Source organism: Nomascus leucogenys, chromosome 25, assembly GCF_006542625.1.
Source record: "Nomascus leucogenys isolate Asia chromosome 25, Asia_NLE_v1, whole genome shotgun sequence".
Lineage (NCBI taxonomy): Eukaryota > Metazoa > Chordata > Mammalia > Primates > Hylobatidae > Nomascus > Nomascus leucogenys.
In genome coordinates this window covers 25,337,035-25,352,610 of record NC_044405.1, presented here as the reverse complement: position 1 = coordinate 25,352,610, position 15,576 = coordinate 25,337,035, and the positions used below count along the sequence as shown (strand labels likewise).

Genomic DNA, 15,576 nt, shown 5'->3' with positions numbered 1-15,576 from the left:
CCGCATACATATGCGCGCACACACCCCCAATACACCACACACTACACCGCACACTACACCACACATACACACACACCACCACGCACACCCCACACACACCCCACACACACACCACTCACCACACCACACATCACACAACACACATAACACACCCCATGCTACTCACAGCATATACCGCATACACACACCACACACACACCACACACACACCACACACACCACACACATACACCATACACACACACCACACACACAGGCGCGCACACCCCATGCACATCACATACCACATACACCACACACATTCACACAGGCTGAGAGGGGCAAATATTGTTACTACCACTGTAATTAGCAATAACCCGTATACTTTCCAAAATATGTCTAAGAAAGAATTCTGTTGTTAATGTGATCAGATGAAATAAAACTTGTTAGTATATTTGATAGAGAAAGTTAAATAAACAATATTTTGATGAATGTTCTGATAATTTTTTTCATGGTCAGAAAGTTAAATCATGGTTAAGGCCTGAAAGAAACAATTTATTTGAGAGTGCTAGGAAAATTGTATCCTTTGAAAAGTTACCGTTTTCCTCTGAATTTTTGCCACCTTCCATCTCATCCATCTTTCTTCATGGCACAAATGGTACATTCTGAAAGGAAGCAACAATTAGGTGCCAACTGGAGTGTGTGGGCAGCTGGGGCTTGCTTCAGAAGCTATTCCCACACCTATTGTTTTCTGCCTTAAAACCCTCTGAGAATGAGGCAAGATATAAATACACAAAACTATTCTGTTTAAAACAAAATTTGTAATAGAAAAAATCTGATATCTAAATTTATTTTATATATATTTTTAATTTTATGTTGCTCATGACCTCAACTGAACAATACATTTCAGTTAATGTGTGTGTGTGTGTGTGTGTGTGTGTGTGTGTGTATTAAACAGCCCTACAGGGGCATGAAAGCTAGACTGTAGAAATTCATGTTTAAAAAGAAAAAGCGTTAAAAAGAATGGCAAACTAAACACTCAGTTTTGTATCTGGCTTTCTTTTTTTTCATGCTTTGCTTTTTATTTCTTCCATATGTGCTAGTCACCCAGTATCTGTCACCAGGAAAATAGCCTTCCTTCACAGTCTATGAGACGTTCTAGCAGATAGAGCCAACTGTGGCTCAGGTAGTTTTAGAAATCTTAAAATTGGGGTTTTGACTGCCTTCATCTTCATGGTTCATGATAAATTAGTTAATCAAAATAACTTGAACCCGCTAATGAGTAAACATCCAAATGTTAATTCTAATTAGTATATTAACCATTAGCATTTTTAATCATTTTGTTTTAAGTGTTTGCTTTTTTTTTTTTTCTTGAGACAGAGTCTTGCTCTGTTGCCCAGGCTGGAGTGCAGTGCCGCAATCTCGGCTCACTGCAAGCTCCACCTCCCAGGTTCACGCCATTCTCCTGCCTCAGCCTCACGCCAGAGTACCTGGGACTACAGATGACCGCCACCACGCCAGGCTAATTTTTTGTATTTTTAGTAGAGATGGGATTTCACCATGTTAGCCAGGATGGTCTCGATCTCTTGACCTCGTGATCCACCAGCCTCGGCCTCCCGAAGTGCTGGGATTACAGGCGTGAGCCACGGTGCCCAGCCAAGTGTTTGCTCTCTTTAAGAAGATCAGAGAGGCCAAGTTGTCCTTCTCCCTCCCCACCAGGCTCCTCTTCCTCATTCTGTCTGATTCAAGAGTTGCATAGCCGGAGGGTCACAGCTTTCTCCTATATTGTGAAATGATCCTACTTTTTCTGTGAGGTGGACACCCTGCACTCTTGGGAAAAAAGACCTTCATCAAAGTCTCATAACCAGCTGCCAGCACCCTGCTCTGACCAGCCCCTCCCCGCAGCTGTATTTTTATGGATTGTGTGTGTGCATATCTGTAGGGATGTACGTGTGTGATATTTGACAGTGACGTTTCTAAATCTGAAAACATCTTAATGAGTTCTATATTTAAAGTTTGTCCATTAGCATATGAGTTTTCAATTAGTTTGTTTAAAGACAGGGTCTGGCTCTGTCATTCAGGCTGGAGTGCAGTGGCACAATCACAGCTCACTGCAGCCTCCAGTTCCTGGGCTCCAGCGATCCTCCCACCTTGGCCTCCCAAGTAGCCGGGACCACAGGCATGAGCCATTGTGTCTGGTTACATTTGGGTTTTTATCCTAATCCAAAAGACTTATGTTAAATATATTCAGGAAAAGGAATATAATTGAATATGGAAAGACTCGTCCTTCAGAGATGAGAATTTCCAATCCATCTAGGACAACCACGTATTGATATTTTGACTGCCTGGTGATGACACATGCACAGACATTCTCGTCATTTTCGTAAGCCCTCTGTTGGGATTTCTAAATTGTGACCTCTAACAGCTGGCACCCTGCTGGCCTCCCTAGAAGACAGGAGTCCAAAGGCCTGTCTTTGGGCCATCCTCGCCCTGCTCTCTCCCCAGCAAAGCCCCAGCCTGCAGAACTGTCTGCTTCTGGTGGTCCCAGGCCTTCGGCTCCCACTGGGGCCTGGACTGTGGGAGCCATGTGGAGCCCCTTTACCCCTCTTCTTGCAACTCCTAGAAGGCACAAGGGCTCTTTGGCATGTGAGAGACAGGCCTCAGCCATCCCATGCAGTATTTGCCATTCTCCTTTAATGCTGTATCCATTCCACATTATCTTTTTGGTGACAAAAAAAAAAAGATGAACAAAAGATGTTCCACAGTCATCATAATCACAAAATACATGGCTATTCATTTGTGAGCTTCTGTGCAATATCCTGGACACACAAGAGAAAAGACAAACAATGAGCAGGAAGGAAAACCAAGACAAGCAAAAAGCAAAAGCCCATTTAATCTGGCCGACACGACGGCTCGTGGGTGCCTCCATTTTCAGCCCATTTTCTGCTTTTTCCCAGAGCAACTGAGGAGAGCAGCTGAGATCCGCGGCCTGTGCCCTCAACCACTGTGCTGGGTTCCTTGATCCTTCTGTCCCTCGACTTCCTTGTCTGTAAAATGAATGGGTTGCAAAAGTAATTGAATAACTCTGCTGGTTGTATAAGTTACTATCTGTACTTAGAATAGCATAGCGCTGGCACCTAGGCAGGCATGCATGTCACATCCACTCCCTATACGGAGGCCAGGGAGAGTGAGAGGGATTGACAAGCAACTGGATTGTTCTCTAAATGTAGCCAAAGCAGACCTGTTCAACAAGGAACTCCCCGGACCTGCTGGTCTCTTGGGGTAACCGGGCTGCTCTGGGTACCAACGTGTCACTGACAGCCCCTTCCCCTGGGGGAACAGTTCTCAGGCCCTTCTCATGCTCTGAAGGTGACTCATTTCAAAACCCATCAGCCAAACACCGAGGAAGTACTTAGCACGTCATTTGTAAGTTTTCTCAAATTGCCGTGTATCATATGCTGGAGATGAGAGCGCATAGTGTTCCATCTGTGAATATTATTAGTGGATCCCACTCCTGAAAGTGAAGCATTTTTAGCTGACAGCAAGTTTCTGACACATGGGCATGTCACTTCAGGATTGAAGCTGAGAGGAGTTCACTCCAGGTAAAAAGAGGGGTTGGCTGAGCCACTCAGTTTAGCTCAGGTGTATTTTTTTCTTATTTAAAGATATTATCTTTTCAGCTTTATTAAGGTATAATTGACAAAAACTGCATGTATTTCAGGCATGCAGCTTGTTTTGATGTATGTATCCAGTGTGAAATGCTTGCCACAATCAAGCTAGTTAACAGCAGGTCCACCATCTCACATAGTTACCATTTTCTTCCTCCACCCCGAAATGATACAAAGTTTCAGTTATGCAAGATGAGTAAGTTCTGGAGATCTAATGTACAAAGTGGCGACTATAGTTAAAGACACTGTCTTATAGACTTGAAACTTGCTGAAGAGGGTAGATCAGATATTTGAGATGAAGTTAGGTACTTAAAAGTACATGTATGTTAAAGTAGAGCTTGTTTAAAATAACAATAAAACCCCTCAGCTTGCAGAAGCTTCCTAACGAATAGTTAGCAGTGGGGCTGCCGAGTGTGCAGTGTGTGTGTGTGTCGCCCTAAATGTGCTGCTAGGGGTGCAGGGGACATTGCTCATTAGCACCTGCTGAAGGGTGAGTGGCAGCCCTGGTGCTGGCCTTGGGTTGATAACACTTAACTTGGAGCGAATTGCTTCATTTTCCAGACCAACGTTCTGCCTTGTGTTCTGGAGCAGTTTGATGTGAATGTTCTTTTCCAAAGGGCCACATGACACCATGAGCTCACAGGATGGCTGTGCATAGTCCCTTTGAGAATTCCCGTGTCCAGATGATGGCTGGATGGGCGATGGCATGGCACAGGGACAGTCAGTGGGGACAGTGTGGAAAAACGAGCAAAAACGGGCTCAGAAGTGAGATTTTGTTTTCTTGTTCTTGTCCTCTAGAGCTGGGTGAGATTAAAAACATCACCACCACACAGCCTTCACTGGAGCTGGACGGGCTGGAAAAGTACACCAACTACAGCATCCAGGTGCTGGCCTTCACCCGCGCAGGAGACGGGGTCAGGAGTGAGCAGTTCTTCACCCGGACCAAAGAGGATGGTGAGAGACGGGTGGGCGGTGGGTCCCAGCAATTGCTGGAAGGGCTGGGTCACAGAGAGCTCACTTGCCTTTACCCTGCAGCTCATCAGGCTATTCTCAGTGCAAACCTTTGCTGCCCTCCCAAAATATCCCAGTGCAGTTCAGACCGTTAACTTCCTCTCTTGCCTTTGCTTGATGTGTGTAATCCATTGCTTCTTCTTCCTCTATATTTTTTCTTCTTTCCTTTTGTTTTGTTTTTTTTTTTGGCCAAGTATTATTGTAAATAGAAACTCATTTTATCCTAGAGCTGTAATACTTGTCATACATGTTTTGTATCTTGTTAGAATAATTTTAGTAGCTATTCAGCTATTAGTGTAAGCTCTGATTAAATCCATCCTTCCACTTCTTGAAAATTATGTACAGATTGAAGTTCTATTATTCTTTGCCAGCTGAATCACTTTAGAATAAGTCCTTAATTTGAGAACTTCATGTTAATTTTTTTTAATTCTTGCAAGAATTCATGGTGATTTTGTAAAAATTTAAATTGCTGCTGATTTTGTTCTACAACAATAATTCTTGCTGTTCCTTACAATTTGGATTGGGTTGTGTGACTATTACCCAAACATACAGAAACCATACAACAAAGATTCTGTATTATTTTAACGGAAACTCTGAGGGGCCTTAGCCAAGCCTGTTTAAGGAACAGATAAGTTCTGATAAATACTACCGTGGTAGTGAGAAAAGTAGCCTCCACCTTAATAAAGGAAGGAGCAACTGATGTCAAATTGATGCCCACGTAGAACCTTCCCAAAATATTCCAGCATAGAAGTATACCTTGAGATGAGACATTAGCAGAGCTAAATGCTGTGCTGGATTGTCTCTGCAACTTTTGTCTTCTTGCCAGGACTCTGTTCCCTAAGCAGTATAGGGCGGGAAAGCTGTTGGCCATTGCTGGTCACCTCCTGTGTATGGGCAGGTTTGATGTCTATGCTATCTCCCCCACTACTAGAGTATCAAAAATGACGTTATTCTATCCCATATCTGCTCTGATGGAAGCAAAGAACACCTGCTCAGGGGCCATGATACGCTCTTCTTTTCAGCCTTTCTGCCCCTGACAATGATTCCCTGTTATTCTGAGCCTGCCATCTTCCACCTCACTCTCTGCTCTCACCTTGGCAAGCCAGGCCTTGCTCCTCCGAGCAGCCCCAGGCATCCACTCTCACCTGGTGTTTTTGCTGCCTCTGTAGCCCTTCTCACATTATAATGTCTACACCCAAACTAATCCTCATTTGCTTTAGTTTTTTTCTAAAATGCATAGGTAGTTTTTCCAGGGAACGTACAGGTGTCAGCCAGTTCTGCTCTAAGAAATTGGATTATTTAGGGAAATCTAAGGTTCAAATGTAATGCCATTAGGAAGTCACACATCAATAGAGATATCTAGAAAGCTAAGTCCTGAGTGAAGACAGCCATAATTTAATTTTTTTAAAATGTAATAAACAAAGAGCTGTGCAAATGCTGGCTCTGTCACCTGGTGCCCATGGGTCTTTGGGCACCTTACCTAAGCATCTCTGAACTGGATTGTCATTAGGGACAATCTGCTGTAGCAATCAGACTGCACAGAACCAACGTATGAGAGCTGAAGTGGTGTCTGAAAACACCTGCTTGCCACAGAGTGGGATGCTTCCTGACACTCAATATTTGATTATCTGCTCTCCACTCCTTCAGACTAGGGGTGAAATACTCCTTTTTACATTGCTAAGCAATAATGCAAATGTCACTGGAATTATTATTTAAAGAGCAAATTGATCATCCATAAAAGGTTTTGCACCTGCATGTTTAGAAGAATGTACAGAAATCCAATAAGAAGGGAAGGCTCTTCACAGAACCTTATTAACTCACAATTTTAGATCAATTTTTAATTAATATTCTAGTTTCAAGAATGATAGAGTTCTGTCTCAGAACTTGACCCCAAGGCCCAAGGTCTAATTTGTCAATCAATTATGCTTTGCTTTTGTCTCCAGTGCTGATAGTGTATGGAGCTGGGATTGCCTATGGAAAACCCTGCCTTGGGTCCCCCAGTTACCCCAAGGAAGAGGCCATGAATCCCACTTTTGCTGGTGGTATGGGACAAGGACTGTGCAGAACTGAGCGTCAATATTTCTTTAGGATAGGTCTGCATTTTCAAAAAGAAGTGGAGTGGTGGATCACTTGAGACCAGGAGTTCGAGACCAGCCTGGCCAACATGGTGAAACCCTGTCTCTACTGAAAATGCAAAATTAGCCGAGTGTGGTGGTGGGCACCTCTAATCCCAGCTACTCGGGAGGCTGAGGCAGGAGAATCACTTGAACCCAGGAGGCAGAGACTGCAGTGATCTGAGATCATGCAACTGCACTCCAGCCTGGGTGACACAGCGAGACTCTGTCTCAAAAAGAAAAAAGAGGTGGAGTGAAGATTGGGTGGAAGAAGAGAAAAACTAGAATAATATCACTTTATCTCCCAGGTTCCCATGGAAAATTCAATAATTTAGAAACGGTGAAGAATTGTGTCAACCACTTTTGTAGACTCAGTACCTAATATAATTAGGCATTTCAGCAGTTTACAGAATTAAATGCAATTTTATTTATCTGATTGGAAGAAGGGACAAAGGCCAATTCAGAGAACAAATGCCCAGTCAAATTGATTATAGATCCTATTTATACTTCAGTGAGAAAGCTTTGTAATTTTGAACTTCGGATTACACTTGCAATTTCAATTAAATTGTGTAAAAATACAGATAGATTTCCAGTAAAATAATAATTACCAACATTTGCTCGGTTCTTTCTCAATAAGATACTATTTTAGGCTCAGGTTGAAGTTTCAGCGTTTGTCAATGTTGCCGGCAAAGAAAGATGGCTGCAGTAACAGCGAGCATCTGATCCAGTTGTTTATGCCAGACACGCGTCCTGTACCAGTGTTCCTAATCTAGGCAGCCTGGAGGCTTAAACTGTCTTATTAGGTCACTGGTCATACTAAAAAGAGAAACTTAACCCTAATAAAGGCAAACATTTACTTTTGCAAGGGATTCTTTGCAATAGCAATATTTGTTTAGAGAACAAGTCTGTGCTTGTTCTCTACAGGCAGTTTCTCTACCTCTGTCTAAAGATTCTTGGGCTCATAGACATATTCACAGGTCCACGGACACATTCTCATGTCTGTGGTCAAAATCTCAGGGCCATGGACATAGTCTCTTATCCATAACTATAGTCTCCGGTGCATGGACATATTCTCATGTCTGTGGTCAGAGCCTCAGGGCCGTGGATATCATCTCTTATCCGTAAATACGGTCTCAGGTGCATGGACATATTCTCATGCCTGTAGTCAGAGTCTAAGGGCCATGGATATCATCTTTTATCCATAAATACAGACTCAGGTGCATGGACATATTCTCATGCCTGTGGTCAGAGTGTCAGAGCCATGGATATCATCTTTTATCCCTAAATATAGACTCAGGTGCATGGACATATTTTTGGGGGTCTGTGACTACCGCTCACAGTTCACGTTCTCTTTCCAGGACTGCTCAGTCGGTGAGAACTTGTGCCCCTATTATTGCTGCAGAAACACAAGGGATGACTTGGTGATCTGGCTTTCTGTTTTTGAGCACAAGAAGAACTAATCCTGACTTCTAAAAACAGTTGTGAAATCCCAATACCATAATATGAGCCAAGCCATAAGGAAAGAGAACACAAACAAAATGCAATCTATTAATCTTCCAATTGCTATTTTCACTCTGAAGGCAAAAGCTAGTTTTAGCCTTGATCCCTTTACACAAGAGTAAACTTTGCATATGTATCAATAGAGATAGTTAAGTTCAAATATTTACTGAACACATCACTAATGCACATAACTCTGAAGGCACATGTGAGAGGGCCAACAGCAGGTGTAATATGTGCTCTCTACTCCCTCCCCACCGTCAATTAGCAATCTCATTGGGAGGAGATCTGAAAGTAGAGCTAAGAGGAAGCAAAAAAATAAGCTGACATCCGCATACCTCTGAATCTTCTGACCACCCATACTTTGAGCCATACATACTTGTGAAAGTGTGGATAGTGTGTGCCTGTGACGTGTGCTGGGGTGACTATGTGACCACATTTCGGGAGACCTGAAAGGGGGTAGATTGCATGTTGTGTTTGCATAGCCACCAGTGGTGCTGTTCCTCAGTAGACACTGGGAAGTACTGCCAATCAACACTGCTTAAGATTCCGGTGCTCTACAGCATAGGGTAGTGTGCCCTGTGCAGTGGCAGGTATACCAGCAACACGATGGACAAGATGTCCTAGAAGAGATTCTACCATGTGGCTTTCCACACTCCCTCCACTGCAGTGGATCCCAAACTAGGTTCTTACCTCAAACTAGGTGGGCCCCAGAGGTGCCCAGTCATAAGCAAGAGGCCCAGTGGGAGACTCCAGTCTTCCCCTGACCCCGGCTTCAAGAGCCGCCCCACTTCCACTTGTGTTATGTGCTGGGTTTTCACATGATGGTTTGGTTAAAGGACCAGTCAAACATTTAAAGAATGCTTGAACACTCTTGCTCTAGTGAGAGGAAAGGCCAAAAATACCAGAGTCTTATGACATGGGAAGAGAAAAGGGACATATGTGCATGCTTGGTGGGATGACAGCTGTGAACGTGACATGTCCCTCCAGGATCGTAGCATCTGCATGGCACGGCATGGCTCAGGAAAAGCCACTGAAAAGTTGTGGGCTTAGAAGAATCTGGCTACCATGGTGTACCACATATGTACATGCATGTTTGTGTGTGCACGTGTGCATACACACACACACACCTGCCTGTGGCTGTTTACTAAGACCAGAAAAATGATGGTGAAAAAAAATGAAGCTGATTGAGGTGTCTGTGTGGGTGTTTAATCAGACTGTTGTCTGATATTCCTACTTCAAGGCAATACTGTTTCAGAAAAATGATTGTGGTATTTTTACATTAAGGTATGTTACAGGAGGGCTTACCCACTTGTATTTATTTTCTATGCTGTGGAACAGATTGCTACAACCTTAACACCTTAAAACAGTACAAATGTCTTAGCATTTCCAAGGGTCAGGCATCCAGGTCTGGTTGAGCTGAGTCCCCTGCTTAGGGTCCCACAGATGAATCATGGTGTGAGCTGGGCCTGTGCCCTCATCTGAGGTCAAGGTCTCCCAGGCTCACAGGTTATGGGATCTTTTTTTTTTTTTTTTTTTTTTTTGGTTATGGGGCTGGAGTCACCAGCTTCCGGAGGCTGCCTGTTACTGCCTGTCACACCCCCTACAGCATGGTAGCTTCCTTCTTCAGGACCAATAGGAAATCCTCACATGGCTTCCAATCCCTCTGACCTCTTCTGTCTCTGACCTCCATCTCCTCTTCTAAGGGGCACATCTGATTAAACCCAGCCCACCCAGGAAACTTTCCTTTTCATTAACTGAAAGTCAAGTGATTAGGACCTCAATGATACCTGAACAAGCCCTTCACCTTTGCCACATGGCACAGCCTGCCCATGGGAGGAATCTGTCCATCATAGTAACAGATGCCACACCCATTCAAGGAATCACCCAGGCACATACACTAGAAGGTAAGGATCCTGGGGACCCATTGTAGAATCCTGCCTACCACACAGACACGAATGAAATCATTTTTCCACTCTTGGAAAATCTGTATTGAGGATCTAGTATGTTCCAGATACTGGCCCAGGAACTAAAGATGCAGAGAAACAGGATGGGCGTGGTGGGGTTTGCAAGCTAGTGGGGGAGACAGATGTTGATAGATCACCCCTGAGTGGATTGTTTCAAGTGCAATGATGAAGAAGAGTCTCAACAGAGACATGGAAGTCCTGACCTGACCTAAGCTGGTGATCAGGGAAGCCTTCCTGGAGGAAATGACGCATACTAGAACCTGAGAGATGAGTAAGCGTTGCCAGGAAGAAGGCAGAGGGGGGGAAAAAGTCCAGACAGAGGCATCCCAAGGCCCTGGATCATGGCATCCCAAGGGCCCGGGGTGGGAGAAGCAAACCACTTTCAGGGAACTGAAACAGAGCTCAGTGCTGGGGAGCATCATCAAATCAGGGGGAGAGCCCAACTGCTGACCTGTCCTGTCCATGTGGACCTCCAAAGGGCTCGTCGAGTGACAGCAGGAAGACAATTCCAGGTCCTGGTTCTTGCAACTGAGAAGATGGTGGGGCCATTTCCTGAGATGGGGCAAGAGAAGCGCAGGTGTGGATAGAAGACGGTGAGCCCTGTTGTGACTATGTCGGTCTGAGGTGCCTGTGTGAAACGTCTCAGCCAATTGGACACATGAGACACAGAAGCATCTGCAGCTCAGAAGGGATGTCCAGGTGCATTGGAGGAATGTAGAAGAGAGAATTCTCTGAAGGCCACATTCTTTACTACAATCAATTAAACTTGAAAGCAGAACTTCTCTCTACGATGCCCAGGAATTCATGAAAACTTCCCAAGTTTGTTTTGACCTTCATAAGAGAAACTCAGACTACCAAAATGGAATGTGGTCACTAAGAATGTTTCAAGAAAATATGTCCCAAACAGACATGGTATACCGTTTTTTACTCCATCCTATGCCATCTCTGTCTTCTGCAACTCTCAGTGTCAGGTGTTTGGCATTCACCACTGAGTCACAAAGTAAAGGCTAGTATCATTTAGTGACATATAATCCAAGGACATAAGGATGGTTATTAGAGATGATAGCTATAACTTATTTGGTGCTTACTGTACAGAGAACAATAAATCATTTACATGAATTATCTCTTATAATTCTAAGAGTAAAAACATAAGCTGGCACAATTATTGTTGTAGATTTATAAATGAGGGAACTAAAGATTATTAGAGAAGTTAATCAGCTTCTCCAGGACATGGAGCTAAGTGGTAGAGCCGCATGAAACCAGCAGTGAGGCTCCAGGGCCCACACCTTTAAGCTTTATGATATTGTCCAAACCAGAGCTAAAATGTTAAGTTCTAGCTCTGAAAAGATTAGCTCAATCATCCAGAGAGCCTTTCCAAAATGCCATGTTCTTCAACTTTTCTATGTTGTTATTTTATTGTACTAAGTTCTAGTAACCATACAAGGAAAGCTTGTGTAAGGTAGATCATAAATCCATGTAGGAGGAGCCAACGGCGAGTTTAGATGGCACAGTAAAAGTCCCTCAATCGGCTGTGACACAGGCATGCTCACGGAAATCATCACTTAAAACAAGGAATCACCAAACTGTACAGTGGTCAAGAAGTACCTGAAATGTTGCATTTTAACTTAAAACATATAAATATGTATTTATTCCCTAATCATTCTCTAATCACATGACTTAGGATCACTTCTTGAAGTTTTGGGTGAAAAGATTGGAGTTCTGTGCCATCTTTTACTCCGTGAACTGTATTTAATGTGTAGCATCTGCATTTTTCAACTGGTATCTCAATTAAGAGCATGTGACCATTTACCAATGACCTGTTTGCAAATTGGGACAAATCCACATGTCCCATTCTTCTCAGTGGTCCTGACCAAACATAGATCAGCCTTCTTCTTTCCTTCCTTTCTTCCTTCCTTCTTTTCTTCTTTCTTTTCTTTTTTATCCTTCTTTTGTCTTCCCTTCTTCCTTTCCTCCTTCCTTCCTTCCTTCCTTTTTTCTTCCCTCTTTCCTTTCTTCCTGCCTTCCCTCCTTCATTCCTTTTGTTCTTCCTTCCTTCATTTCTTTCTCTTTTTAATTTCTTTCTAACTTACCTCTAAGGAAGCCTTTCCAAAGTAGTCCCATTAACTGTCATAGAAACAGCTTTCCCTTGCACTTGAATTTCATTGGTTTACGTAATGAATTAACTTACAGTATTACCCGTGACAGGTACAATTGTCACAAACAGGTTGGAAACAAATACAACTGACCCCTCTTCAGCAGCCATTCAACTGGTTGGTGCTAGACTACTTGGCCTCCTAAAGAGAAGCTGCCCAGCAAGAGTGTTCAGTGTGGTGAACACCAACCAGGGGCTTTATGGAAAGGACTGAGAATGTTGGCCAAGCTGGGGTGTCTACTAGGATTAAAATCCCCAGGAAATGTTCACTCTGCCCTTGTTGTTCAGGAGGAGCCCTGGCAGCTCTGAACTAGGTTATCGATGTCTTAGACATTGCCCTCACCTGATAGAGGTTTGTTCTCAAGGGATTTTTTAACCCAGGATCTATCACTTATGTGCGTTACCTTTTCTAGACCTTCCACTGTCAGCAAGACTTGCCAAAAATGGATTACCAAGATTTTATATTTTCAAATGGTGACTATGTCCAACCCAAGTTGGTTCTCACCAAAGCTCTTGGTTTTGTTATGCAGACTTAGAAGAGTCAAGGTGACAATTATGAGATGCACATTCAACTCCAAAACGATTTACTGAGCAGTTGCATTGCCATCAAAGCAGTAAAGACACAGATTTCTCCAGGGGCTTGCAAGGGACTTCTATTGGTTTGAATTTCAATGTCTCCATCAATGTGGTTGCCCTCCATGTGGACAGTGAGGTTAATGAGGAACAAAGCAAGAGCTCTGATGCCTTCCTCACTGGCACCTTTGACATTTTGGCATCTTCTGTGTCTTGGCCATATCACCCCTCCTCACCTCTTCAACCCGGAAAATAAAAGAACAAGAGGAGTGGGACATGCCTTCAGTCTCACTCCCAAATCATGCTTAATATTGCTGCCACCATGTTCTGCCTTCTTAGCTGGTTTACAGAGGAGAGTTTGTCTTACATGGATACTGTGAATCTTGAACACAATAATCCCTATTCATCAACAATATTTCCATACCTCTCCTGAGCCCAAAGTGGTACCATTACAAAATGACTGGGGTGAGGGAGGGTGGGGTCTGATGGCTGAGGTAGTTCACCCTCATGCTTCTCAAATTCAGGATCCAAAAGGTTCATCCCCAGTACATTCAAAGCCAAAAACTGCAGCAGAAATGAGACTGATCCAGAAGTTAATTCTCCAGTTATCCAGAGGCAGGAAGTCGCCAGGGGCTGAAATGGGTTGGGAAGACTCCGCAGGACAAGAGGGACTAGAACTGACTGTATTAGGTCCTACAGCTACAAAGGACCACAGACTCCAACATTAGGAATTTATTTGCTGTCTCTGAGTTCTGGAGGCCAGAAGTCCAAAATCAAGGTGTCTGCAGGGCTGGTTCTCTCTGAGAGCTTTGAGACAAGCAGCGGTTCTGGGCTTCTCTCCTTGGCTTACAGATGCCCTCTTCTCCCTGTGTCTTCACATCATCTTCCCTCTATACATGTCTGTCTCTGTGTCCAAATTGGCCCTTTTTATAAGGACACCAGAAGTACTGGATTAGGGACCACCCTAACAAACTCATTTTAACTCGATTACCTCTGTAAAGACCCTACCTCCAATTACAGTGTCATTCTGTGGTCCTGGGGGTTAGGACTTCAACATATGCATTTGGGGGGGGCACAGCGGAACCCATAACGATCATCCTGAAAGAGCTGAACAGTAAGCGCGGAGTGGGGTCGTGTTGGGAAGCGTGGGTCCACAAGCCCAAGTTGAGGCCCCACCTTGTGACTAAACGCACGGCTCTTCCAGTTCCAGGTCCTCCCGCGGGCGTGAAGGCAGCGGCGGCCTCAGCCTCCATGGTCTTTGTGTCCTGGCTTCCCCCTCTCAAGCTGAACGGCATCATCCGAAAGTACACTGTATTCTGCTCCCACCCCTATCCCACAGTAAGTTGGTAAATAACCAAGTGCCTTTCAAGCGTCTGCCAGGGACGAGCTGCAGGTGCTCGTGCTGGACAGTTTCGTTCCTTTGTTTCCCACCTACTTGGGTCTTTCCGGTGGTTTTGTTTTGCCCCTGCTGTCTCCACATACAAAACAAAGTCCTCATTTACACCTCATTTGAAAATACGCTCCTGAATCATGACAAGGGGGACAATTGTCTGGAATTATTGTTTATTTGGTGAGTTCCCACTAAACTGCCAGCAGCCTGATCAAAATCAAAACCCAGAGGCCTTAATTGTGCCTTAATTGATAGTCAGTGGACAACACCTATTGATTTTACTGTTGGACTCATCATGACAGGCACTTCACGCCTTCCTTCCCTCCCTTCTCCCTACCTCCCTCCCTCCCTCCCTCCTTCCTTCCCTCCCACCCCATCCCTCCCTTCTTTCCCTCCTCCATCTCTCAGGGGGAAAAGAATAGCAGGCAAAACCCTATTGTGCTAGAAATGAGGGACTTTAATGAAGATCTATTACCCTTACAGTTACAGCAGTTAGCCTGGTTCATTGTGAAGGAACTAAAAGTTATTTACTATTTCAAAGTGTAGTTTTTGTTATCGTTCATATTATTCCTGCTGAATAATCATTATAAAGTTAGACTGCTTCTGAGACCACACCAAAACACATCAAAAAGGGAAATTTTAAAGAAAAGAAAAATTACAATGACCCACCAAAATTGACGATGTCTTCATAGAAACATGACATTTTCTGTGACAGTTGCCATGTCTCTTCCATCTTTGTATCTCCAGCTCCCAGCATAGAACTTGACACATGTAGTCATTCACTAAGCATTTGTGGAGTGAATATACACACTGGTTTTGTTTCCTTTCTGGTAAAATACACATAACGTAAAACTTATTGTCTTAACCACTTTGATTATCGAGTTCATCAGTATTAAATACCTTCACGTTGTTGTGAAACCATCACCACCATCCATCTCCAGAACTCTACAAAACCGAAACTCTGTCCCCATTAAACACGAATTCCCCATCCTTCCTCCCGCCAGCCCCTGGCACCCACCATTCTACTTTCTGTCTCCGGATTTGACTCCTCTAGGGACCTCGTGCATGTGGAATGATACAGCATTTGTCATTTAGTGACCGGCTCGTTTCACTTGACATGATATCCTCAAGGTTCATCCATGTTGTAGCATGCAATGGAATCTCCTTCCTTGTTAGGGCTGAAAAATATTCCCAAACAAATTTATGGATTAATCTTTTAATCAAG

The 15,576-nt window shown here is 43.8% G+C and overlaps 1 protein-coding gene across 1 annotated transcript in view; it reads left to right on the top strand.

Annotated features, from left to right (window-relative positions):
- Positions 1-15,576, top strand: part of DSCAM (DS cell adhesion molecule) — a 799,693-nt gene that overhangs the window by 690,130 nt on the left and 93,987 nt on the right. Inside the window, exons 19-20 of the mRNA XM_030806202.1 lie at positions 4,446-4,601; positions 14,166-14,299. Coding sequence (XP_030662062.1) covers positions 4,446-4,601; positions 14,166-14,299 — 290 coding nt within the window. The remainder of the gene's footprint in view (positions 1-4,445; positions 4,602-14,165; positions 14,300-15,576) is intronic.